The sequence below is a fragment of the Coregonus clupeaformis genome, chromosome 29 (genome assembly GCF_020615455.1).
Source record: "Coregonus clupeaformis isolate EN_2021a chromosome 29, ASM2061545v1, whole genome shotgun sequence".
NCBI lineage: Eukaryota > Metazoa > Chordata > Actinopteri > Salmoniformes > Salmonidae > Coregonus > Coregonus clupeaformis.
The window spans coordinates 1,389,388-1,417,180 of record NC_059220.1 but is presented as its reverse complement, the minus strand read 5'-3'; the positions used below and the strand labels follow the sequence as shown (position 1 = coordinate 1,417,180).

Here is a 27,793-nt window from a genome sequence, read left to right as displayed (position 1 = left end):
TTATATAAGGCACCTTCTGATATGCACTAACACCACCTTAATTGTAGGACTTATTGACCTGTTTCTTCTGGCAGGGTGTGTGGCTCCTTCGCAGACATGAATTTAGGGACCACTTCAGAGGCTATGATGGACTTCACTGGAGGGGTTCACATCACGTTCAAGCTCACTGACGCTCCACCAAATCTGTGGGACCTCCTGTTCAGAGCTGCCAAGTCAAAATCTCTGATTGGATGTGGCACACCTCAAGGGGTAGCTTTGATGAAGCTTTGAACAAAACCGTTAGTAGGGCAGTGAGAAATGCATGTGTCAACTTACCGCAAATCATCCATTGATGTCAATAAAATATCTGCAGGGTAATATGAGTCATGTGGCGTAGTTGAAGTTAAAAGATATGTCCTGTAACTTTTAAACACAAAAGAGATGAAGGTTGTGTTCATATTGTTCATATTCAGCCATGTCCTATTTTGTGACTGAAACCTCTGTTATGTTATGGTCCGATTAGTTTACTTATGATACCTAATAACCTGTGTCTGTTGTAACGTAGGAAACATCAGCGAACACGGTGGCACCCAACGGATTAGTGAGGGGACATGCCTACACCGTCACAGGAGTTAGCCAGGTACTGTATGGAACTAACTATGTGAGGGAAATGCTTTGTCAATATCTGGTTCTTCCTGGAGGGAAATGGGAGCATTTGTGTGGTTTGTGTGGTATGATTTTTTGCCCAACCCTAAATGAACCCTCTCCTCGTGTTCATTCTGGTTTCTTCCACAGATCATGAGCCAAGGCATGCCAGTGAATCTGATCCGCCTCTTCAACCCCTGGGGCCAGGGAGAGTGGATTGGAGACTGGAGCGATAAGTAAGGACTATACAGTATATTCTGATGGCGACATGTAATGACAGCAATTGTCTTCAACAGGTCTTTATGAAATGTCAGATAATCTCCCTTCCCTTTTACATTGCATTCAGAAGTCACTCACAAGCAGCCAAAGCATTAAAGATTTTGCATTGTTGTCTCTTGTTTTGTGTCTTTAACTTTAAATGTTAACCTTAAATGTTTTTAACCAACTGCGGAGAGAAACATTCCTAGTTTCCATAAAGCTAATTTAATCCCCCCCCCCCCCCCTATTCATGAAAAACAAGTTGTTCTGTCAAAAGAGTGATAATCCAGTCTAACCTTTACATTTTCACTCAGCTGACCTTTGTGTAATGGTACTGTATGTAATGATATGTAATGGTACTATGTAATGGTATGCTACGTCATGTATATGGTATGTAATTGTACTGTATGTAATAGTATGTTCTGTCGTGTGAGGTCATAAAAGTCTGCCAAATATTTGCAAACAGCAAGGTTGATGGTGTTGCTGTCCCTCTTGCGCTTCTTACAACATGATCTTCCTGTCTGTGGCCAACAGCATAACATTTTAAAACTACTTAGACTTTTCTCAGGAGCCTTATCCCCAGTTCACCTATTGATGTTTGTTTTCCTGTCAGTTCCTCCCTGTGGCAAACAGTGAGTCCTGACGATCAGAAGATGTTTCTGTCAGTGGAAGAGAATGGGGAATTCTGGTAAACCATATTTGCTGAAATGTGTTTGTAGACCATGTTAATAAGTGGAACTGACACATGCAGTGTTTCAAGTACTGATATTTCAACACCTTATCATTCACAATTTGGTTGTCTTCTCAGGATGACAATGAAACATTTCTGTGAGAATTTCGCAGAAGTGGATATCTGCAGTCTGTGCCCTGATTTTCTCGATGGCAACCCCACTTGTCATTGGACCCCCTCATTCCACGTTGGCAGATGGGTTGCAGGAACCACTGCTGGTGGTTGCATGAATTTCCCAAGTAAATCTTATCTTGATTGACACGGAATGATATGCAGTTCATGATGACTACAACATTTCATGAATCTACAGTCAAAATATGTTTTGTCTTGTCTCCCAGACAGTTTCTGGACCAATCCCCAGTATCGGGTGAAGATTGGGGGATTGGGCGGGGACTGCTCTGAGACACAGGGGGACAACAACATGTTGGTGTCTCTGATGCAGAAGCCTGATAAAAGAAACAGACGCCTGGTCAAAAGTCTCCACATTGGCTTCTCCATCTTTGAGGTCAGTGCCCTTCTTTGGTGCATAAGCCGTAAAACACTTCTCACAAACGACCCCTAATGATAAACCGTATAACACTTCCCACATACGACCAAGATGCACTGCATTTGCTGCTGAAAATGTGTATTTCTACAAAACCAATTAAATGACTTTAATCTAAAGCAAGTAAAACAAGTTTATCTAAACTTTTATCCACAAATTTTTTTTTTTTATCATTAAAACATTTACAAATATGATCCAGACACAACTACATGTTCAGTATGATGTCATCCCAGAAGAAGAAATTAAACAGCCCAGATATGCTATTGTTCCTGCAATTGAATTGTATTTGTTTTACTTTCTAACAGGTGCCTGCCAAAGTAAGTAACTTTTATATATCATTTTCACAAATACAGTTATACAAGAACTAATGAAATACGCTGTTGTCTAGAGAGGCCTACGCATACTCCTTGGTCTGTAGTTCCTGTTGTACAATGTTTGTGCAACCTGGTCTGAGAGCATTTCATATTATTCTGTATGGTTACATACCAAGGTTGGCAAACGAAAGGAGGGTGGTTGGGTAGGCATATAACTTGAACGTCTAGCAACGGTTGTGTGTTCGAAACTCCTCAAGGACAATTTTAGATAATTAGCAACTTTTCAACTACTTACTACTTTTTAGCTACTTTGCAACTACTTAGCATGTTAGCTAAACCTTCCCCTAACCCTAACCTTAACCCTTTAACCTAACTCCTAACCCCTAACCCCTAGCCTAGCTAACGTTAGAGAGCTAGATAGTGGTAGCCACCTAGCCACCTAGCTAGAATTCGTAACATATTGTACGTTTTGCAAATTCGTAACATATAATATTAATTGTAATTCTGTCACACCCTGATCTGTTTCACCTGTCTTTGTGATTGTCTTCACCCCCTCCAGATGACGCCCATCTTCCCCATTAGTGTTCTCTGTTTGTCTGTTGCCAGTTCGTTTTGTTTCGTCAAGCTCCTGTCTTTTTCAAGTTCCTGTTTTCTGCCTGCCGTTCTGTACCTTGACACGCCACCTTGGACTATTGACCTCTGCCTGCCCTGACCCTGAGACTGCCTGCCGTTCTGTACCTTTTGGACTCTGATCTGGATTACTGACCTCTGCCTGACCTTGACCTGTCATTTACCTGCCCCCTGTTTTTGTAATAAACTTTTGTACTTTGACACTGACTGCATCTAGGTCTTCTCCTGACACGTGATAAATTCGTAACATATCATACGAAATTGTCAAGAGTTCCTCCAAAGCTGCCTCCTCTCCTTGTTCGGGCAGGCTTCGGCGTTCGTCGTCACCGGCCTTCTAGCCACTGCCGCTCCTCATCTCATCATTCCATTTGTTTTGTCTTGTTTATTACACACACCTGGTTTCAATTCTCCTCATCAGTACCTGTATAAGTGTTCCCTCTGCCCCATTGTCTTTGTATGTGATTGTTTATTGTGGAGGTTATATGAGCTTGGTGGAGCTCCTTGTACTTTTATATCGACACATATACGGAATAAAACTTTATTCTGTGATTTACCCTCCTGCGCCTGACTCCGTCCAAATCACACACCACAGAATCACACACCTGCCATGGAGTCAGCAGGAGAAGAGCCCATGCCTGGAGTTGTGGCACGGGTCCACTAGCATTCCAGGATTCTAGCCAGCTTGGGAGAAGCGATGGATCGGGTTCTGCAGGTCGTCCAACGCCTGGAGAGGAGAGGACCCGACCCGTCGGGACCAGCTGAGCGACCGGATCCGGCCACCCACACTCCAGCACCCCAAGGGATTAATCTATCCCGACCGAGGGAGTTTGACGGGACGGCTGCCCGCTGTCAGGGATTCCTCCTGCAGCTGGACCTCTACTTCGTGAACATCAGCCCTGCTTTCTCCTGCCTCTCAGGGAAAGCCCAGGAGTGGGCCAACGCGGTCTGGAGAGAAGGAGGAACCGCGTTGGACAACTACGGGGAGTTCGACCACCCGCCCGAAGGACAAGAGGCGGGCGAGCGTCTAGTCCAACTGAGGCAGGGGACGAGGACCGCGCAGGACTTCATCCTGGAGTTTCGGACCCTAGCAGCTGGGTGCGGGTGGAACGAGCGGGCCCTGATCGACGGATTCCGGTGCAGCCTGCGAGAGGACGTCCGATGGGAGCTAGCCTGCCGGGATGCCATGTTAACCTTCGACCAGCTGGTGGACATGGCCATCCGGTTGGACAACCTGCTGGCTGCTAGAGGACGTCCTGGGAGTGGTTTTCCCATTTCACCCCCGCCCCCCCCAACTCAGAGTCCGTTCCGATGGAGCTAGGTGGCGCAGCGATCCGGGAGAACGGAGGAGGACAGCTTCAGTGTCACGCTGTTGTCAGGGTTCTTCCGGGTCTGGAGGCGGCAGGCAGGGAACTCTCGCATCACCCCAGGAAGTGCGAACCCACACTCAGTCAGAGCCTTCTACTGCACACTGCACCATACACGTCACCTTCCCTTTTACCCCGTAGTTTCCCAGTGTAAGGCGCTGATCGATTCAGGCGCAGCTGGGAACTTTATGGACAGGTCGTTAGCTCTAAGTCTAGGTATTCCATTGGTTCCCCTATCCACTCCACTGCCCATCAAAGCACTTGACAGTCGACCATTAGGGTCAGGGTTCATTAGTGAAGTTACAGCATCAGTCACAATGGTTACCCAAAGGACCCATAGAGAGCACAACACATTTTGTATTATTTTGTCCCCCGATTTCCCTGTTGTGTTGGGTCTTCCCTGGTTAGCACTACACAACCCCACCTTTTCATGAATGCAGAGGGTTCTCACGGGGTGGTCGCGAGAGTGTCAGGGTAGGTGACTAGCTGTTTCCGTTGGTGCAACCATGGTGGAAAGTCCAGACACTTCCCCCCCGAATACCTTGATTTGGCGCATGCGTTTTCCAAAACGCAAGCGACCAAATGCGACCAAATTACCACCTCATCGGGGTGGGGGGGGATTGCGCGATAAACCTATGAGTAGACGCTGTGCCTCCCAGGAGTCATGTATATCCCCTGTCGCAGGCTGAAACGGAGGCAATGGAGACGTACGTCTCCGAGTCCCAGCGCCAGGGGTTCATACGTTCCTCCACTTCGCCCGCCACCTCAAGTTTATTTTTTGTGAAGAGGAAAGACGGAGGTCTAAGCCCGTGCATTGATTACCGAGCATTGAACAAGGGGACATTAAATTAAATAGTACCCGCAGAACACCAGTCTCAACGTCAACAGTGAAGAGGCGACTCCGGGATGCTGACCTTCTAGGCAGAGTTGCAAAGAAAAAGCCATATCTCAGACTGCCCATCTTAATCTTTTATTTTTATTGGCCAGTCTGAGATATGGCTTTTTCTTTGCAACTCTGCCTAGAAGGTCAGCATCCCGGAGTTGCCTCATGACGTTGAGACTGGTGTTTTGCGGGTACTATTTAATGAAGCTGCCAGTTGAGGACCTGTGAGGCGTCTGTTTCTCAAACTAGACACTCTAATGTATTTGTCCTCTTGCTCAGTTGTGCACCGGGGCCTCCCACTCCTCTTTCTATTCTGGTTAGAGCCAGTTTGCGCTGTTCTGTGAAGGGAGTAGTACACAGCGTTTGTACGAGATCTTCAGTTTCTTGGCAATTTCTCGCATGGAATAGCCTTCATTTCTCAGAACAAGAATAGACTGACGAGTTTCAGAAGAAAGTTATTTGTTTCTGGCCATTTTGAGTCTGTAATCGAACCCACAATTGCTGATGCTCCAGATACTCAACTAGTCTCAAGAAGGCCAGTTGTATTGCTTCTTTAATCAGCACAACAGTTTTCAGCTGTGCTAACATAATTGCAAAAGGGTTTTCTAATGATCAATTAGCCTTTTAAAATGATTATTATTATTATTACTATTTTTATTTTTATTTATTTTTTTATTATAAACTTGGATTAGCAAACACAACGTGCCATTGGAACACAGGACTGATGGTTGCTGATAATGGGCCTTTGAACGCCTATGTAGATATTCCATTAAAAATCAGCCGTTTCCAGCTACAATAGCCATTTACAACATTAACAATGTCTACACTGTATTTCTAATCAATTTGATGTTATTTTAATGGACAAAAAAATAAATGCTTTTCTTTCGAAAACAAGGAAATGTCTAAATGACCCCAAACATTTGAACGGTAGTGTATATACGGAATAAACCTTTATTCTGTGATTTACCCTCCTGCGCCTGACGTCCAAATCACACGCCACAGAAATGGGTGATGGACCTCGACAAATTAACACATACCATACCAAACGTAACATATCATACTAAATGGAGTGTCTCGGATTTACTTACAGCAAAATACGAAATGCTCTGAGACCAGGTTGGGTTGTTGCACAACCATTATATAACATATAGGACCAAGTAGCTTTGTTGAATTGTTGCATTAGGGTTCAAAAGTAACGTTTTATAAAGACATATTTTTAGCAAAGCCTTTTGTATATATATATTTTTTTTTTTGTGATCTCAGTTCAAAAGCCAGAAGGGGAAGTTTCCTGCCTTCTTCTTCAACAACAATGTGCCTGTCGCCCAATCCAAGAACTACCTGAACGCTCGGGAAGTGATGGAGTTCTTCAGGTTGAAACCTGGTGAATACCTGATCGTGCCATCAACCTTCAAACCAAATGAAACCGCCTCCTTCATCCTGTCCATCGTCTCCAAGGTGAAGCCCCAAATCCAGTAAGCACAGCCCCCTCTCATTAATATTAAAGTAGTCATAATTTTTTCTATATATATATATATATATATATATATATATATATATATTATATAGTCTGTGATCATAGCAAACATTAGGTCTCACTATAATGAATGTATTCCTAACAGAAACAAATCAGTCCGTTTTTTTCCTCAGTGAAAATTCCAATGACCAAGATATGGAGGAAATCCTGTTTTCCCCAAAAACCCCAACGGTATTTAAGGCAAAAAGTGTTTCATCCCTCATATTTATGTATTTCAATGCAACACTAATATTTCTTTGCTTCCACCCCCTTTATAACTCATCAAAACACTATTTTCATTTTTTAGCTCACACCTACAGTCGATCTAGAACACAAGGGAGGAGATGTGGACAGCAAAAAAACTCTGTTTCAGAAGTATTCTGATGAGGCAAGTTCAGAGTATTTTTCTATTCAACTCAATATTAGGAAGGTGTTCCTAATGTTTTGTACACTCAGTGTACGTGGATGCATGTGGCATTCCGGCAACTTTGGGTAACAAACGACTTAGTTGTGCCTGTTGTTCACACTCATATCTGCCCTGTTATTGGTTAGAATGGTCCCACCTGATCTTGCCTGCCTTCAATCATTGAGGACATGTATTTCCATTGTTAGAGCAGTCATTTGGTTATCTTGTCAATATAATAAATCATCTTGGTTTTATATATATTTCCACACTATGATGTTGGAATAATACTGTGAAATTGTGAAAATTAATATAATGCTCTTTTAGTGTAAGAGCTGTTTAAAAAGTATCCCTGAAATGTTTGCCTGTTTTGGTGGGATGGAGTTTTGGCCTATGTTGACATCACCAGGCGTACAAATAGACCAATAAGAATGAGACTTCCAAGCCTCTCTGCCAATAATAGCTAGTTTTCAGTTTTTGTTTCTTTTTGACCATTTTAATTTAAAACAATCACACTAAGGTACTTAATTGTTACACAGAAATGATTTGATGTTCAGATAAAAACTGCTGCATTGTCCCTTTTAAGATCTTTGATAGGCTGACGCGGAATTTGTTACAGGAAAGAATCACTCCCACCTGGCGAAATTAGCATATGGCTAAATGTGCCAGATTATGAAATGGGAACAGCTAACATGTAGCCTTTGAACTACTTCAACGATTTTAATTAGCTGATGCTTAAACTTGAACTAAAGCTTAAACTTTTTCTAATGTTTGGAGGTATGGCCGAATTGTTTTTAACTAATCGTAAAAAAAATTATAATAACACCAGTGGTGGAAAAAGTATCCAATTGTCATACTTGAGTAAAAGTATAAACACCTTCATAGAAAGTTACTCTCGTAAAAGTAAAAATCACCCAGTGGTCTAAGGCACTGCGTCAAAGTGCTAGCTGTGCCACTAGAGATCCTGGTTTGAATCCAGGCTCTGTCGTAGCCGGCTACGACTGGGAGACCCATGGGGCGGCGCACAATTGGCCCAGCGTCGTCCAGGGTAGGGGAGGGAATGGCCGGCAGGGATGTAGCTCAGTTGGTAGAGCATGGTGTTTGCAACACCAGGGTTGTGGTGGTCGATTCCCACGGGTGGCCAGTATGAAAAAATAATGTATGCACTCACTAACTGTAAGTCGCTCTGGATAAGAGCGTCTGCTAAATGACTAAAATGTAAATACTACTTGAGTAAAAGTCTAAAAAATATTTGGTTCTAAATATACTTAAGTATCAAAAGTAAATGTAATTGCTAAAATATACTTAAGTATCAAAAGCAAAAGTATAAATCATTTCAAGTTCCTTCTATAAAGCAAAGCAGGCGGCAACATTTTCTTGTTTTTTAAAATGTATGGATAGCCAGGGGCACACTACAACACTCAGACATCATTTACAAAAGATGTGTTTGTGTTTAGTCCACCAGATCAGAGGCAGAAGGGATGACCACGTGTTCTCTTGATAAGTGTGTGAATTTGACAATTTTCCTGTCCTGCTAAGCATTCAAAATGTAACGAGTACTTTTGGGTGTCAGGGAAAATGTATGGAGTAAAAAGTACAATATTTTCTTTAGGAATTTAGTGAAGTAAAAGTTGTCAAAATATAAATAGTAAAGTACAGCTACCCCAAAAAACTACTTAAGTAGTACTTTGAAGTATTTTTTACTTAAGAACTTTACACCACTGAATAACACTATAATTTTATTTTTTCAAAAAAGTTTGAGGAGGTGGATGCTGAACAGCTTCAGAGGACTCTGAATGAAAATCTGATCCAAGGTATGTAAAGAGAAAATCTATTGTAATTTATAGTGTTGGGGCACTGATATTGAAAATCTATATCGATATCAGTAGCATTTTTTCTAACCAAAATCAATATCATAACGGTTTGAATAAATAACAATGCAACTTCCACGGCTTTGTGAAGTTCAGACAACTGCTTGCTGATTGCCCATTGGGCCAGGTGTGAATGTTCTGTGGGCCTAAACTACCCAACCAGTTTGAATACAACAGGAAGCCCATTGATGGACCATCAGCAGGCAGTGAAGTATGCTATAAGTTGAGAGCCTGTGAGAAGGTTTTGTGCATGCAGGAACAGTCATGTCATGCTCTTTTACATAATGTAGGTTAACAGCAAGGATAAACCGACATCACGTTATGCCTTGCTCATATCGATATCAAACAATATCAAATATCATATTGAATTATCAATATTGATACCCACCACTAGTTATGAACAAAATCAGGAGTTTGAACACAGAGAATGTTTTAACAAGATCTGTATGATTTTTTTTTATGTGCCACCTTTTCACATTTTACGCAGGAAATGTAAAGAAAACACAAGGCTTCAGCTTGGAGTCCTGTCAAAGCATGGTGGCCTTGATGGATGTATCCTTCATGAGCTTAGTGACACTCTATCAATCAATCAATTTTATTTTATATAGCCCTTCTTACATCAGCTAATATCTCGAAGTGCTGTACAGAAACCCAGCCTAAAACCCCAAACAGCTAGTAATGCAGGTGTAGAAGCACGGTGGCTAGGAAAAACTCCCTAGAAAGGCCAAAACCTAGGAAGAAACCTAGAGAGGAACCAGGCTATGAGGGGTGGCCAGTCCTCTTCTGGCTGTGCCGGGTGGAGATTATAACAGAACCATGCCAAGATGTTCAAAAATGTTCATAAGTGACAAGCATGGTCAAAAAATAATCAGGAATAAATCTCAGTTGGCTTTTCATAGCCGATCATTAAGAGTTGAAAACAGCAGGTCTGGGACAGGTAGGGGTTCCATAACCGCAGGCAGAACAGTTGAAACTGGAATAGCAGCAAGGCCAGGCGGACTGGGGACAGCAAGGAGTCACCACGGCCGGTAGTCCCGACGTATGGTCCTAGGGCTCAGGTCTCTCAGTTGGCTTTTCATAGCCGATCATTAAGAGTTGAAAACAGCAGGTCTGGGACAGGTAGGGTTTTCGTAACCGCAGGCAGAACAGTTGAAACTGGAATAGCAGCAAGGCCAGGCGGACTGGGGACAGCAAGGTGTCATCATGCCCGGTAGTCCTGACGTATGGTCCTAGGGCTCAGGTTCTCAGAGAGAAAGAGAGAACGAGAGAATTAGAGAGAGCATACTTAAATTCACACAGGACACTGGATAAGACAGGAGAAGTACTCCAGGTATAACCAACTAACCCCCAGCCCCCCGACACATAAACTACTGCAGCATAAATACTGGAGGCTGAGACAGGAGCGGTCCGGAGACACTGTGGCCCCATCCGAAGAAACCCCCGGACAGGGCCAAACAGGAAGGATATAACCCCACCCACTCTGCCAAAGCACAGCCCCCGCACCACTAGAGGGATATCCTCAACCACCAACTTACAATCCTGAGACAAGGCCGAGTATAGCCCACAGAGGTCTCCACCACAGCACAAACTACCGTGTCTTCTGTTGTAAAACACCTTGAACAGTACTTTACAGTACAGTTAAAACTGTGAATGAATGTAGGAGTCTCTATGGTATAGACTAGAGAGAGAGAGAATGAGTTTCATGTTTCATCTTCATGTCATCTGCATCGCAGTGCATCGCAGTGCTAGCTGTGCCACTAGATATTCTGGTTCGAATCCAGGCTCTGTCGTAGCCGGCCGCGACCGGGAGACCCATGGGGCGGCGCACAATTGGCCCAGCGTCATCCAGGGTAGGGGAGGGAATGGCCGGCAGGGATGTGGCTCAGTTGGTAGATCATGGCGTTTGCAACGCCAGGGTTGTGGGTTCGATTCCCAAGGGGGGCCAGTATGAAAAATAAAACTAACTGTAAGTCGCTCTGGATAAGAGCGTCTGCTAAATGACTAAAATGTAAATGTAATCTGAACACCAGTTTACAAACCCAGCAGCTGAATCAGAATGGAAAAAGAGAGTAAATATAGTTCCACCAATGTAAAACAGACCACATAACTAAACAAACAGCGTTATCCCATAACAGGTCAAAATGTAAACACATTTTTTTATCTGCCTTTGGAGATTCCCTTAACCCAGGGGTTCCCAAACTTATTTGGCCCACAACCCCCATTTTGATATCTGAAAATTCTCGTGACCCCAGCCATGTGAAAAAAAGTATGTAATTAACAGCCAATGTCAACTGTTTTATTTGGGGCTATGGCAGTCAAATGAAAAACATTCTAACAGTATTTCTGATTGTCTTCTCAACTCACCATCACATACTTTTAATGTGGGGCTTTGACAGTCAACTACAAAACAATCTGACATAATGACTCTTATCTCACCACCACTAATGAGATGGGTGTGCTTGATGCGTGTTGCGTCGGAGCTTCTCAAAGTCAGGGGGCGTGGACGACAGTGCGCACCTCATCTCCGCTGTCACATCCAACCTCGATTGATAATTGGTTTTAATGTAGACGAGAGCACTGATTCCAGCTTCACACAGATACTGTATGAGCTGGCGAAGGGTACCATGAGTTTTATGGTGCTTTAAAGACAACTGGGAACTCGGAAAAATAAGAGGTCCAATCATGACGTCAGTGATCTTCAGGTCAGAAAGTTGGAGCGCTAGAAAGAGGCCAGAGTTCCCGAGTTGGAATTCCATCCTCCCTCATCTTAAATGGCACCGACCGCCACTGCCGTAAATGCACTCGGTCACATGACAGCTTGATCAGCTGTTCATTTGGCACGTCAATTGAGCCAGGATCACAGTCAAACGGATTGGGAAGTAGGTCACAAAGTGCTCTTCCAAGCATTGGAGGTGAGCAGTCATCACTCGTGTGGGACACTTACTGATGCTGTTTTCTGTTAGAAACATGCACAGCCGAGGGAAGGGGGCATGGTTAGCTTTTGAAAGACGCTCTCTCCAATAAGAATGATTTCCTCTGAATCCACTGATTCGGTCACTCATCTGGCCTTAATGGCCATGTATTCTTAAAATCTCCACCTGGCACAGCCAGAAGAGGACAGACCACTCCTCAGAGTCTGGTTCCTCTCTAGGTCTCTTCCTAGGTTCCTGCCTTTCTAGGGAGTTTTTCCTAGCCACCGTGCTTCTACATCTGCATTGCTTGCTGTTTGGGGGGTTTTAGGCTGGATTTCTGTATAAGCACTTTGTGACATCTGCTGATGTAAAAAGGGCTTTATGAATACATTTGATTGATACAATGTTTTTGTATTTCCCCTGCATGCTTGAGTTCAGTTCGTTCAGTTTCCCAAATATTTCTGTTACATAGGCAAGGACAAACATTATCTTTTCGTTACATAGAAAGTCAACCAAGTCAGTTTTTTTTTTTTACATCCATTGTGAATGACAACAGTTCCTCTCTCAATGCGAAAAATCTTTCCAACACTCCCCCTCGATAATCACCAAGCCTCGGTATGAAATAGAACATTAACATGCTCTGATCCCATATCTCCACATGGTTTTGCGAACAGGAGTGCGCGTAGTGGATGTGGTTTGATGTTGTTTACAATCAAAGTTACCTGCTGCGGTATATCTCTGAGTTCTGTGCTCAACTCTTTTGCCCGCCAGTTGCTTTCGGTGTGTCATACAATGCGTCCATATGGCGGAGGGAGACACATTCATAGCTAGAGTGCAGAGGCCTGCCCGCCGTCCAGCCATACATGGAGCCCCATCTGTGCAAAAGTCCACGATTCGATCACATGGAATCTGTTTTTCGTCGACATAGTCACGCAGCACACTGAACATCCCCTGTACCCTTTCATGCTCTGGAATCATGAGACAGAACAATATGTCCTCGTGAATAGCATCCCCCGACATGCATAGCGAACAAAAGTCGATACATGGGCATCTCGGACCACACAGCTAATGTCCATTTGGTGAGCATAAGCTGGGGAGTTTTTGAGTCATTGTCAGTTTCCTCTTGATTGCTTGCAATAGCATACATTCTTTGTTTAACAGTGTTATCTGACAAAGGTATTGATGTGAGTTTCTGTGCCTCTGCCTCCCCACACATTGTTTTCACCATATCAATTGTGGCCAGAAATATCAAAGTCTCTGCAATAGTGTGTGGTTTCATAGCGCTGCGGGCCTTTCACAGTGGGAATGATTCAAGTGCAACGGTCAAGTGTGGCATTTTCCCATGAGCTAAGGGCGCTCTCTAGTTTAATTTTATCTTTTAGATTTGAATAATTTTCATTAGGTTTTAAGGTTAACCACATTACAATGATTTTGAGATACAAAGATGATATTACAATATATTTTTTTGTATATACAGTACCAGTCAAAAGTTTGGACACACCTACTGATCCAAGGGTTTTTCTTTATTTATACTATTGTCTACATTGTAGAATAATAGTGAAAACATCAAAACTATGAAATAACACATATGGAATCATGTAGTAACCAAAAAAGTGTTAAACAAATCAGAATATGTTTTATATTTGAGATTCTTCAAAGTAGCCACCCTTTGCCTTGATGACAGCTTTGCACACTCTTGACATTCTCTTAATCAGCTTCATGAGGAATGCTTTTCCTACAGTCTTGAAGGAGCTCCCACATATGCTGAGCACTTGTTGGCCGCTTTTCCTTCACACTGAGGTCCAACTCATCCCAAACCATCTCAATTGGGTTGGGGTCGGGTGATTGTGGAGGCCAGGTCATCTGATGCAGCACTCCATCAATCTCCTTGGTCAAATAGCCCTTACACAGCCTGGAGGTGTGTTTTGGGTCATTGTCCTGTTGAAAAATGAATGATAGTCCCACTAAGCGCAAAGCAGATGAGATGGCGTTTGCAGCAAATAAACCATGAAGGTCTGATTCACGCAGTCTCCTCTGAACAGTTGATGTTGAGATGTGTCTGTTACTTGAACTCTGTAAAGCATATATTTGGGCTGCAATCTGCGGTGCAGTTAACTCGACTGAACTTAGCCTCTGCAGCAGAGGTAACTCTGGGTCTTTCTTTCCTGTGGTGGTCCTCATGAGAGCCAGTTTCATCATAGCGCTTGATGGTTTTTGCGACTGCACTTGAAGAAACGTTCAAAGTTCTTCAGATTTTCCGGATTGACTGACCTTCATGTCTTAAAGTAATGATAGACTGTCGTTTCTCTTTGCTTATTTGAGCTGTTCTTGCCATAATATGGACTTAGTCTTTTACCAAATAGGGCTATCTTCTGTATACCACCCCTACCTTGTCACAACACAACTGATCGGCTCAAACGCATTAAGAAGGAAAGAAATACCACAAATTAGCTTTTAACAAGGCACACCTGTTAATTGAAATGCATTCCAGGTGACTACCTCATGAAGCTGGTTGAGAGAATGCCAAGAGTGTGCAAAGCTGTCATCAAGGCAATGGGTGGCTACTTTAAAGAATCTCAAATATAAAATATATTTTGATTTGTTTAACACTTTTTTGGTTACTACATGATTCCATATGTGTTATTTCATAGTTTTGATGTCTTCACTATTATTCTACAATGTAGAAAATAGTTAAAATAAAGAAAAATCCTTGAATGAGTAGGTGTGTCCAAACTTTTGACTGGTACTGGATATATATTTTTTGGGGGGGATTTAGGAAATTCTCCAGCGACCCCATTTTTATATCAGGAAACCCCTAGTTTGGGAACCGCTGCCTTAACCATTCCTTCTCCAGACATCAATCACTGGAAAACTGAACGTTGCTGAATTTCTACGTCTATGGAGAAAAGTTGCCAAGTACAAGGTAAATGAATTAGCAGGTCTGTGGCAAAACCTCTATTGGGTTATAACTAATTACTTCTTCAGATTCTTCAAGTACAATTTACCTGAAAGTATAATTTTTTTCTTACATTGTCAAGGACATCTTCTTCCGCACAGATGTGGACCGTTCTGGAATGTTGTCATTGAGTGAACTGAGGAACGCAATCATGGCTTCAGGTAACTTCGACTTGACAAACAAACAACAAAAAACAGATTTTTGGGCCAGCAAAACTTGACATCAGTGCATGATTTACGCGCAAGTCTGAGTTAGGGTAATCAGGTTAGCAGTCAGTCCTTACGTTTGAATTAAGCCAAACAGATGGGATAGACTATACAGTAGCTCCAACTTGAGGCCTTCACGGGTCCAAAAAGTTTGACCTGTTCTGAAATGGACCTGGGGCTTTCCCATCCGGACCCGATATATATATATATTTTTAATATAGAGACCCGTTCCAAACAGACCTAAGGACAACTAGACCCGTTCCGTATAGACCTGGCCGGATCCAGACACGGTCCGATCTGAATGAGGGAAGAAGCAGAAATTTCCATTTTTAAGCTACTTTATTAACCAGAGCTGATAAAGTGCCAGGGAAAGGAGGTAGAGAGAGGTGACGCTCTAGCAGGGGCCGTGCTGTGTGTGTAGGCTAATGTGAGTATGAGTGAGTGATACTGGTGCAGGGAGAGAGGGAGAGATAGCAACCAACCAAGCCGACTCGCGCTATAGTAGACTAATAGCTGCCATAGCTAGGTCATTTATCATCCAATATGATTACTAGTACCTGTCTTAACTGCATCAAACCTGGAGAAGCTAGGCTAATTGAGTCTGCGCTTTGTCGTCCTACACAGTTACAAACAACAACAACAACTCCATTCAGAATATTAAGTAGCAGCCTACCTGTTGGCTCTTGGTCGTTGTAGCCTATCCTTCTCCTTTAACTTTTAATTCCATCATTTTAATTCCATCTTCCATTGATTATATACAGTTTCTACTAACTTTTGCCACATACGGAGGCTCTACGATTGTGGCCTATTCTCCACATGGCTATTTGTGGCCTATTCTCCCCCCCCCCAAGTCAATACTTTGTAGAGCCACCTTTTGCAGCAACTACAGCTGCAAGTCTCTTGGGGTATGTCTCTATAAGCTTGGCACATCTTCAAGGCAAAACCGTTCCAGCTCCTTCAAGTTGGATGGGTTCCGCTGGTGTACTGCAATCTTTAAGTCATACCACAGATTCTCAATTGGATTGAGGTCTGGGCTTTGACTAGGCCATTCCAAGACATTTAAATGTTTCCCCTTAAACCACTCAAGTGTTGCTTTAGCAGTATGCTTAGGGTCATTGTCCTGCTGAAAGGTGAACCTCCGTCCCAGTCTCAAATCTCTGGAAGACTGAAACATGTTTCCCTCAATAATTTCCCTGTATTTAGCGCCATCCATCATTCCTTCAATTCTGACCAGTTTCCCAGTCCCTGCCGATTAAAAACATCCCCACAGCATGATGCTGCCACCACCATGCTTCACTGTGAGGATGGTGTTCTAGGGGTGATGAGAGGTGTTGGGTTTGCGCCGGACATAGTGTTTTCCTTGATGGCCAAAAAGCTCAATTTTAGTCTCATCTGACCAGAGTACCTTCTTCCATATGTTTGGGGAGTCTCCCACATGCCTTTTGGCGAACACCAAACGTGTTTGCTTATATTTTTCTTTAAGCAATGGCTTTTTTTCTGGCCACTCTTCCGTAAAGCCCAGCTCTGTGGAGTGTACATTTTCATGTGGTCCTATGGACAGATACTCCAATCTCCGCTGTGGAGCTTTGCAGCTCCTTTGTTGCCTCTCTGATTAATGCCCTCCTTCCCTGGTCCGTGAGTTTTGGTGGGCGGCCCTCTCTTGGCAGGTTTGTTGTGGTGCCATATTCTTTCCATTTTTTAATAATGGATTTAATGGTGCTCCATGGGATGTTCAAAGTTTCTGATATTTCTTTATAACCCAACCCTGATCTGCAATTCTCCACAACTTTGTCCCTGACCTGTTTGGAGAGCTCCTTGGTCTTCATGGTGCCGCTTGTTTGGTGGTGCCCCTTGCTTAGTGGTGTTGCAGACTCTGGGGCCTTTCAGAACAGGTGTGTATATATATACTGAGATCATGTGACAGATCATGTGACACTTAGATTGCACACAGGTGGACTTTATTTAACTAATTATGTGACTTCAGAAGGTAATTGGTTGCAACAGATCTTATTTAGGGGCTTCATAGCAAAGGGGATGAATACATACAGTGAGGTAAAAAAGTATTTGATCCCCTGCTGATTTTGTACTTTTGCCCACTGACAAAGAAATGATCATCTATAATTTTAATTGTAGGTTTATTTGAACAGTGAGAGACAGAATAACAACAACAAAATCCAGAAAAACGCATGTCAAAAATGTTATAAATTGATTTGCATTTTAATGAGGGAAATATGTATTTGACCCCCTCTCAATCAGAAAGATTTCTGGCTCCCAGGTGTCTTTTATACAGGTAACGAGCTGAGATTAGGAGCACACTCTTAAAGGGAGTGCTCCTAATCTCAGTTTGTTACCTGTATAAAAGACACCTGTCCACAGAAGCAATCAATCAATCAGATTCCAAACTCTCCACCACGGCCAAGACCAAAGAGCTCCCAAAGGATGTCAGGGACAAGATTGTAGACCTACACAAGGCTGGAATGGGCTACAAGACCATCGCCAAGCAGCTTGGTGAGAAGGTGACAACAGTTGGTGCAAATATTCGCAACTGGAAGGAACACAAAATAACTGTCAATCCCCTCGGCCTGGGGCTCTATGCAAGATCTCACCTCGTGGAGTTGCAATGATCATGAGAACGGTGAGGAATCAGCCCAGAACTACACGGGAGGATCTTGTCAATGATCTCAAGGCAGCTGGGACCATAGTCACCAAGAAAACAATTGGTAACACACTACGCCGTGAAGGACCGAAATCCTGCAGTGCCCGCAAGGTCCTCCTGCTCAAGAAAGCACATATACAGGGCCGTCTGAAGTTTGCCAATGAACATCTGAATGATTCAGTGGAGAACTGGGTGAAAGTGTTGTGGTCAGATGAGACCAAAATCGAGCTCTTTGGCATCAACTCAACTCGCCGTGTTTGGAGGAGGAGGAATGCTGCCTATGACCCCAAGAACACCATCCCCACCGTCAAACATGGAGGTGGAAACATTATGCTTTGGGGGTGTTTTTCTGCTAAGGGGACAGGACAACTTCACCGCATCAAAGGGACGATGGACGGGGCCATGTACCGTCAAATCTTGGGTGAGAACCTCCTATCCCTCAGCCAGGGCATTGAAAATGGGTCGTGGATGGGTATTCCAGCATGTCAATGACCCAAAACACACGGCCAAGGCAACAAAGGAGTGGCTCAAGAAGAAGCACATTAAGGTCCTGGAGTGGCCTAACCAGTCTCCAGACCTTAATCGCATAGAAAATCTGTGGAGGGAGCTGAAGGTTCGAGTTGCCAAACGTCAGCCTCGAAACCTTAATGACTTGGAGAAGATCTGCAAAGAGGAGTGGAACAACACCCCTCCTGAGATGTGTGCAAACCTGGTGGCCAACTACAAGAAACGTCTGACCTCTGTGATTGCCAACAAGGGTTTTGCCACCATGTACTAAGTCATGTTTTGCAGAGGGGTCAAATACTTATTTCCCTCATTAAAATGCAAATACATTTATAACATTTTTGACATGCGTTTTTCTGGATTTTTTTGTTGTTATTCTGTCTCTCACTGTTCAAATTAACCTACCATTAAAATGATAGACTGATCATGTCTTTGTCAGTCAGCAAACGTACAAAATCAGCAGGGGATCAAATACTTTTTTCCCTCACTGTATGCATGCACCACTTTTCCATTATTAATTTTTTAGAATTTCTTAAAACAAGTTATTTTTTTCATTTCACTCATGTTAAATACTGTTGAAGTAATATGGCTAAAGGTTCACCTGCCTCAACTAAATCCCATTCTGGTGGGAAGCTGCTATAGACCACCAAGTGCTAACAGTCAGTATCTGGAAAACATGTGTGAAATGCTTGATAATATACACTGCTCAAAAAAATAAAGGGAACACTAAAATAACACATCCTAGATCTGAATGAATGAAATAATCTTATTAAATACTTTTTTCTTTACATAGTTGAATGTGCTGACAACAAAATCACACAAACATTATCAATGGAAATCAAATGTATCAACCCATGGAGGTCTGGATTTGGAGTCACCCTCAAAATTAAAGTGGAAAACCACACTACAGGCTGATCCAACGTTGATGTAATGTCCTTAAAACAAGTCAAAATGAGGCTCAGTAGTGTGTGGCCTCCACGTGCCTGTATGACCTCCCTACAATGCCTGGGCATGCTCCTGATGAGGTGGCTGATGGTCTCCTGAGGGATCTCCTCCCAGACCTGGACTAAAGCATCCGCCAACTCCTGGACAGTCTGTGGTGCAACGTGGCGTTGGTAGATGGAGTGAGACATGATGTCCCAGATGTGCTCAATTGGACTCAGGTCTGGGGAACGGGCGGGCCAGTCCATAGCATCAATGCCTTCCTCTTGCAGGAACTGCTGACACACTCCAGCCACTTGAGATCTAGCATTGTCTTGCATTAGGAGGAACCCAGGGCCAACCGCACCAGCATATGGTCTCACAAGGGGTCTGAGGATCTCATCTTGGTACCTAATGGCAGTCAGGCTACCTCTGGCGAGCACATGGAGGGCTGTGCGGCCCCCCAAAGAAATGCCACCCCACACCATGACTGACCCATGCCAAACCGGTCATGCTGGAGGATGTTGCAGGCAGCAGAACGTTCTCCACGGCATCTCCAGACTCTGTCACATCTGTCACGTGCTCAGTGTGAACCTGCTTTCATCTGTGAAGAGCACAGGGCGCCAGTGGCGAATTTGCCAATCTTGGTGTTCTCTGGCAAATGCCAAACGTCCTGCACGGTGTTGGGCTGTAAGCACAACCCCCACCTGTGGACGTCGGGCCCTCATACCACCCTCATGGTGTCTGTAATTCCCGGCGTTTGCTCCTGAACACGCTGCTTGGTCCTCGTTTGGTGGGATCTTCTGTCACGATCGTTTACAGACGGGACGGACCAAGACGCAGCGTGATATGCATACATGTTTATTAACTAATAAACACAACGACAAAACAATAAACAAACGATATACGTGAAGTCCAAGGCAGCACAACACAACATACCTTAACACGGAACAAGATCCCACTAGTGCCAATAGGCTGCCTAAGTATTGTCCCCAATCAGAGACAACGAGCTACAGCAGCCTCTGATTGGGAACCACCCCGGCCAACATAGATCTACACATTCTAGATCTAAACATAGAAAATCAACATAGCAAACACAAAACAGAAAATACACACCCTGACTCAACAAATACGAGTCCCCTGAGTCAGGGCGTGACATGTTGTGACATCTGTCATCTTGTTTTTAAAATGTATAATGTTGTGGAAAATAACAACTATACTTTTTTACAAATAAGGTCTTACAGAGTTTTTGTTGCATCAAGAAATTACTTTATTAAAGTTTCAACAAAGCCGATACCAGTCTGCAGAGTGGCACACCCCCTTACGGTCTCCCTCCAACTTATATAGTCCTCTTCAGTTTTCCCGCTCTTTTATTGCTCCGCCCACTTCCTTTGTCTCTGAGAGCGGCTAAACTCAACTTTCATTAAGTTCAGAGTACCACAATCAATCAATCCTTATCTTGCAAAAACACTCATGTTTAGTTTAAACTCTTTTCAACCCTGGCTCTTTTCACTGTGTTTGAAGACAAAAACAAACGGCCCAAGCCAGTTTCAGTCTTTGATATGACAAGACAACCATGGATCTAAGTAAGAGAAAGCAATCTGACCCTAGGGCAGATTCCCTCTCTACTCACCCACACAGTGAAATTAAATGACCCAAAACAATTCCTGGCCCAGTAACAAAGACTTCTAACTTTATGCTCTGGATTAACCAGTTCTACCTCATAGTCCATTAAACTCTACAGTTCATTAATAATAATTCACCACAATAACTGCCTGAATTTTGCTGGACCCCAGGAAGAGTAGTTCAAATCAAATCAAATCAAATTTTATTTGCCACATGCGCCAAATAGACTGAAAGACTGGTCATGGCTCACATCAACAGCATAATCCCAGAAACCCTAGACCCACTCCAATTTGCATACCGCCCCAACAGATCCACAGATGATGCAATCTCTATCGCACTCCACACTGCCCTTTCCCACCTGGACAAGAGGAACACCTACGTGAGAATGCTATTCATTGACTACAGCTCAGCATTCAACACCATAGTGCCCTCTAAGCTCATCACTAAGCTAAGGATCCTGGGACTAAACACCTCCCTCTGCAACTGGATCCTGGACTTCCTGACGGGCCGCCCCCAGGTGGTAAGGGTAGGTAACAACACATCTGCCACACTGATCCTCAACACGGGGGCCCCTCAGGGGTGCGTGCTCAGTCCCCTCCTGTACTCTCTGTTCACCCATGACTGCATGGCCAGGCACAACTCCAACACCATCATTAAGTTTGCCGACGACACAACAGTGGCAGGCCTGATCACCGACAACGATGAGACAGCCTATAGGGAGGAGGTCAGAGATCTGGCCGTGTGGTGCCAGGACAACAACCTCTCCCTCAACGTGACCAAGACAAAGGAGATGATTGTGGACTACAGGAAAAAAAGAGGACTGAGCACGCCCCCATTCTCATCGATGGGGCTGTAGTGGAACAGGTTGAGAGCTTCAAGTTCCTTGGTGTCCACATCACCAACAAACTATCATGGTCCAAACACACCAAGACAGTCGTGAAGAGGGCACGACAAAGCCTATTCCCCCTCAGGAGACTAAAAAGATTTGGCATGGGTCCTCAGATCCTCAAAAAAATTCTACAGCTGCACCATCGAGAGCATCCTGACTGGTTGCATCACCGCCTGGTATGGCAACTGCTTGGCCTCTGACCGCAAGGCACTACAGAGGGTAGTGCGTACGGCCCAGTACATCACTGGGGCAAAGCTTCCTGCCATCCAGGACCTCTATACCAGGCGGTGTCAGAGGAAGGCCCTCAAAATTGTCAAAGACTCCAGCCACCCTAGTCATAGACTGTTCTCTCTGCTACCGCAGCGACAAGCGGTACCGGAGTGCCAAGTCTAGGTCCAAAAGACTTCTCAACAGCTTCTACCCCCAAGCCATAAGACTCCTGAACAGCTAATCATGGCTACCCGGACTATTTGCAATGCCCCCCACCCATCCTTTTACGCTGCTGCTACTCTGTTAAGTATTTATGCATAGTCACTTTAACTCTACCCACATGTACATATTACCTCAACTACCTCAACTAGCCGGTGCCCCGCACATTGACTCTACTGCAGTACCCCCTGTATATATAGCCTCCCCTACTGTCACTTTATTTTACTTCTGCTCTTTTTTTCTCAACACTTTTTTTGTTGTTGTTTTATTCTTACTTTTTTTGTTTAAAATAAATGCACTGTTGGTTAAGGGCTGTAAGTAAGCATTTCACTGTAATGTCTGCACCTGTTGTATTCGGCGCATGTGACCAATACAATTTGATTTGATTTGATTTGAAATACAAGATGTGTAGACATTACCGTGAAATGCTTACTTACAGCCCTTAACCAACAATGCATTTATTTTTTAATAAAACAACAACAAAATAGTGTTAAGTGTTAAGAGCAGAAGTTAAATAAAATAACAGTAGGGAGGCTATATGCAGGGGGGTACCAGTACAGAGTCAATGTGCGGGGGCACCGGCTAGTTGAGGAAGTTGAGGTAATATGTACATGTGGGTAGAGTTAAAATGACTATGCATAAATAATTAACATGGTAGCAGCAGCGTAAAAAGATGGGGTGGGGGTGGGGGGGGGCAGTGCAAATAGTCAAGGTAGCCATGATTAGCTGTTCAGGAGTCTTATGGCTTGGGGGTAGAAGCTGTTGAGAAGCCTTTTGGACCTAGACTTGGCGCTCCGGTACCGCTTGCCGTGCGATAGCAGAGAGAACAGTCTATGACTAGGGTGGGGCTGAAGTCTTTGACAATTCTGAGCGCCTTCCTCTGACACCGCCTGGTATAGAGGTCCTGGATGGCAGGAAGCTTTGCCCCAGTGATGTACTGGGCCGTACACACTACCCTCTGTAGTGCCTTGCGGTCGGAGGCTGAGCAGTTGCCATACCAGGCTGTGATGCAACCAGTCAGGATGCTCTCGATGGTGCAGCTGTATAACTTTTTGAATATCTGAGGACCCATGCCAAATCTTTTCAGTCTCCTGAGGGGAATAGGCTTTGTCGTGCCCTCTTCACGACTGTCTTGGTGTGTTTGGACCATGATAGTTTGTTGGTGATGTGGACACCAAGGAACTTGAAGCTCTCAACCTGTTCCACTACAGCCCCGTCGATGAGAATGGTGGTCTGCTTGAAACATGTTGGTATTACAGACTCAGTCAGAGACATGTTGAAAACGTCGGTGAAGAACCTTGCCAGTTGGTCAGCACATGCTCGGAGTACATGTCCTGGTAATCCGTCTGGCCCTGCGGCCTTGTGAATGTTGACCTGCTTAAAAGTCTTACTCACATCGGCTACAGAGAGCGTGATCACATAGTCATCCGGAACAGCTGGTGCTCTCATGCATGCTTCAGTGTTGCTTGCCTCGAAGCGAGCATAGAAGTGGTTTAGCTCGTCTGGTAGGCTTGTGTCACTGGGCAGCTCGCGGCTGTGCTTCCCTTTGTAGTCTGTAATAGTTTTTAAGCCCTGCCACATCTGACGAGCGTCAGAGCCTGTGTAGAACGATTCAATCTTAGTCCTGTATTGACTCTTTGCCTGTTTGATGGTTCGTCGGAGGGCATAGCGGGATTTCTTATAAGCGTCCGGGTTAGAGGTCCGCTCCTTGAAAGCGGCAGCTCTAGCCTTTAGCTCAGTGCGGATGTTGCCTGTAATCCATGGCTTCTGGTTGGGGTATGTACGTACGGTCACTGTGGGGACGACATCATCAATGCACTTATTGATGAAGCCAGTGACTGATGTGGTGTCCTCCTCAATGCTATCCGAAGAATCCCGGAACATGTTCCAGTCTGTGGTAGCAAAACAGTCTTGTAGCTTAGCATCTGCGTCATCTGACCACTTTTTTATTAACCGAGTCACTGGTGCTTCCTGCTTTAGTTTTTGCTTATAAGCAGGAATCAGGAGGATAGAGTTATGGTCAGATTTGCCAAATGGAGGGCGAGGGAGAGCTTTGTATGTGTTTCTCTGTATGGAGTAAAGGTGGTCTAGAGTTTTTTTCCTCTGGTTGCACATTTCACATGCTGGTAGAAATTAGGTAGAACGGATTTAAGTTTCCCTGCATTAAAGTCCCCAGCCACTAGGAGCGCTGCCTCTAGATGAGCGTTTTCCTGTTTAGTTATGGCCTTATACAGCTCATTGAGTGCAATCTTAGTTGCTGCCTTGGCAGCAGCTAATGGGGATCCATAATAAATACAAATACAACATGTGTCTTTTTACGGAGGCTAGTTTGTTCTTTGAACCCCCCACACTTGTGGCATTTAATTAAATAAGTTGCCTCATTTCTGTCACAACACCCATCATAATATCACTCACTGCAGATACCTCTACTATTAGGGTACGACTAAACATTAGGCCATTTACATGATAGCTGATGCGTAATACGTCTTACACAGTGAACTAAAGGTGTGAGATGTGAAACCAGTCTGCCTCTCCTCTCCTCTTCAGGGATCAGGGTGGGTGATGACATGCTAAACCTGATGGCTCTGCGCTACGGTGGATGTTCTGGAAACATCAGCCTGGAGAGTTTCATCAGCCTAGTCCTACGCATGGACTGCATGACCAGTAAGTCCACATCTGAATAGTTCACAATACATCTTTGCACACGAGACACATTCCTCATTATAGCTGTCATGGCACTCACAGGATGATCCTAGTTAGTTTGCTAGATCAGGGTTTCCAAAACTCGGTCCTGCCCCCCCATAGCACTACACAGCTGATTCAAATAATCATAGCTTGATAATGAGTTGGTTATTTAAATCAGCTGTGTAGTTCTAGGGCAAAAAACAAAACGGGGGGGCAGGACCGACTTTGGGAAACCCTGTGCTAGATGAGGGTTTGAAGCCATGGCCTTTGTACTGTTTATCTACATTGTAAATAATGTCATTCATGCCCTTCTCAACAGAAATATTCAGACAACTCAATAATGGAGGGGCCATATCTCTTCAAGAGAATGAGGTAATGAACAGTTAATACATTTACTCATCACCAGGGGTTTTCAACTCCAGTCCTGCAGTACTGGGTGTCCAGGCTATCTCTCCAGTCCTGCAGTACTGGGTGTCCAGGCTATCTCTCCAGTCCTGCAGTACTGGGTGTCCAGGCTATCTCTCCAGTCCTGCAGTACTGGGTGTCCAGGCTATCTCTCCAGTCCTGCAGTACTGGGTGTCCAGGCTATCTCTCCAGTCCTGCAGTACTGGGTGTCCAGGCTATCTCTCCAGTCCTGCAGTACTGGGTGTCCAGGCTATCTCTCCAGTCCTGCAGTACTGGGTGTCCAGGCTATCTCTCCAGTCCTGCAGTACTGGGTGTCCAGGCTATCTCTCCAGTCCTGCAGTACTGGGTGTCCAGGCTATCTCTCCAGTCCTGCAGGACTGGGTGTCCAGGCTATCTCTCCAGTCCTGCAGTACTGGGTGTCCAGGCTATCTCTCCAGTCCTGCAGTACTACGTATGCTTTTGCTCCAACCATGCATTAACACACCTGATTCAGTTAATCATGGTCCAGACTGAAGACTATGATTTATTGAATATTTTAATCAGGCGTGTCAGTGCTGTGCTGGAATGAAGCCTACAAGCCTTGGTTCAATTGGTCTCAATCGCAGCAAACATTTCCATGATTGTATGTTATGAAACAACATAAAGCTCTGTGTTATTCAAAGGTCACACATGCATGCAGACAGTATTCATTTCCATTCAATCCAAGATACTTCATCCACATAAACATTGCCATGGTGTTTGCAATTCAATCCAGGCCTAAGTCTTCCTAAAACAGAGATTCAATCAGTTCTGATACAGCCATATTTCACCTTAGCAATTCGTTTTGACCTTTGAGTTTATCCAATGTTATGAGCTGGCACACCTTTTTAATTGTCTACCTTTAGCTCTCAGAAAATAGAGAACAACTGGAGATTTATTGGATTTCATTTGGGGACATTTCTTATTGGAAGAGGTCCATTCAGAGGCCAAACTTAACCTCATACCATTATATACACTATTACATGATGTTTCTTGAATATTTTTTTTCAGTGGATGTACATCTCCATGTATACATAAGCTGCAGACCAAATAGGATGGACAGAAGACTTCATTTGGAATCGTGAGATTTGAAAAAGTGCTGAGGGTGGTTCTTTGCTGGATAAACCATTCATTTGTGAAGCAGCAATTTCAGGGTGATTTGTTACACTTCGAGATGTGAAGCCTCTGCAGTTTAAAGAGAGCACTCAAGATGGGTGCTTAGTAAATGACGGTGCTCTTGAAATTGAAGGGTTCATAGGCTATAAAATAGGCGGCAGGTAGCTTAGTGGGTAAGAGCGTTGTGCCAGAAACCGAAAGGTCGCTGGTTCTAATCCCCGAGCCGACTAGGTGAAAAATCTGTCGATGTGCCCTTGAGCAAGGCACTTAACCCTAATTGCTCCTGTAAGTCGCTCTGGATAAGAGCGTCTGCTAAATGACAAAAAAAATTAAATACAACATAATGGGTTACATTCTGGTACATTATATTTTATATCTGGTAATGTGATAAAGTTTTATTTTTGTTTCTGGCTATAATGTATAGGTTATTAATTCCTAACTATGTGTGTGTGTAGGGCAGGGTTCTCCATCTCCAATGGTTCTGGAGAGCTACTAATGTATGTGTGCCGGCTTTAGTTCCAGCCCTGCACTAACACAACTGATTAGACTGACGGCGGTTTATTTGAAACAGGGGTGATAGTGCAGGGCTGGAACTAAAAACACTGAGTAACTAGACTGTAAACTATTCAAAACTCAAACTTTCTTTCTATACTATCGACTAACAAGGTTGGATTCTATTTTCATTGTGATGTCTAGTAATGTATTCGCTGCATATTTAGAATGTCTACTACCTTTCATTATCCATGTAACTGTACTGATATATTGGTTGTTGGGTTTTACATTAGGGTTTTTTGTTAAATAGAAATGCGGTCACACAACTTCTCCTGTGATCATTTGTTGGTCATGGTTTGAAGCAATGGGGCCAGTGTTCTACTGTCTACACAAGTATTGGATTAGACTTGCGAATAAAAAACAAAGCAAAAAACTCCTTGTTCCACCTTGTTTGCTCTTTATAACACCTTCGTTGTATTACAGTGTATTCATAAAACGGGGTTGCTCGCTATTAAAGGATTATGCTGTCATCCAATGAGTTTCTAAAAGGGACGCAAGCTTTCACAACCAACAGCCCTTATTGAAATGGTCCATGCTCCGCTTTGTTGCGCGAAGAGGCAAAGCGAGAGTTTTCACTAAATTCACCAAATACGTGCCCAAAATCTGTCCAGATCATTAATCATTACTGAGTGGCTATGGTTCCGGATTTTCTGGAACCTGACTTGCCCTGACCTGCCGTGGCTATTGATATGGTGAATTATGCGCAATGTAAAGGAGATACAGTCTTCATGTTGCAGGCTACACTAAATATATAGTCTTCATGTTGTAAGCTACACTAAAGATA

The 27,793-nt window shown here is 43.9% G+C and overlaps 1 protein-coding gene across 1 annotated transcript in view; it reads left to right on the top strand.

Annotated features, from left to right (window-relative positions):
- Positions 1-26,648, top strand: part of LOC121565383 (calpain-1 catalytic subunit-like) — a 32,758-nt gene extending 6,110 nt beyond the window's left edge. Inside the window, exons 6-22 of the mRNA XM_045208993.1 lie at positions 75-249; positions 545-619; positions 775-860; positions 1,496-1,570; positions 1,691-1,851; positions 1,951-2,117; positions 2,462-2,473; positions 6,611-6,819; positions 6,995-7,052; positions 7,168-7,248; positions 9,020-9,077; positions 9,622-9,686; positions 14,901-14,969; positions 15,085-15,163; positions 24,781-24,897; positions 25,238-25,290; positions 26,353-26,648. Of these exons, the coding sequence (XP_045064928.1) occupies positions 75-249; positions 545-619; positions 775-860; positions 1,496-1,570; positions 1,691-1,851; positions 1,951-2,117; positions 2,462-2,473; positions 6,611-6,819; positions 6,995-7,052; positions 7,168-7,248; positions 9,020-9,077; positions 9,622-9,686; positions 14,901-14,969; positions 15,085-15,163; positions 24,781-24,897; positions 25,238-25,290; positions 26,353-26,379 (1,567 nt within the window). The 3' untranslated portion in view covers positions 26,380-26,648. The remainder of the gene's footprint in view (positions 1-74; positions 250-544; positions 620-774; positions 861-1,495; positions 1,571-1,690; positions 1,852-1,950; positions 2,118-2,461; positions 2,474-6,610; positions 6,820-6,994; positions 7,053-7,167; positions 7,249-9,019; positions 9,078-9,621; positions 9,687-14,900; positions 14,970-15,084; positions 15,164-24,780; positions 24,898-25,237; positions 25,291-26,352) is intronic.
- The last annotated feature ends 1,145 nt before the right edge of the window (positions 26,649-27,793 follow it).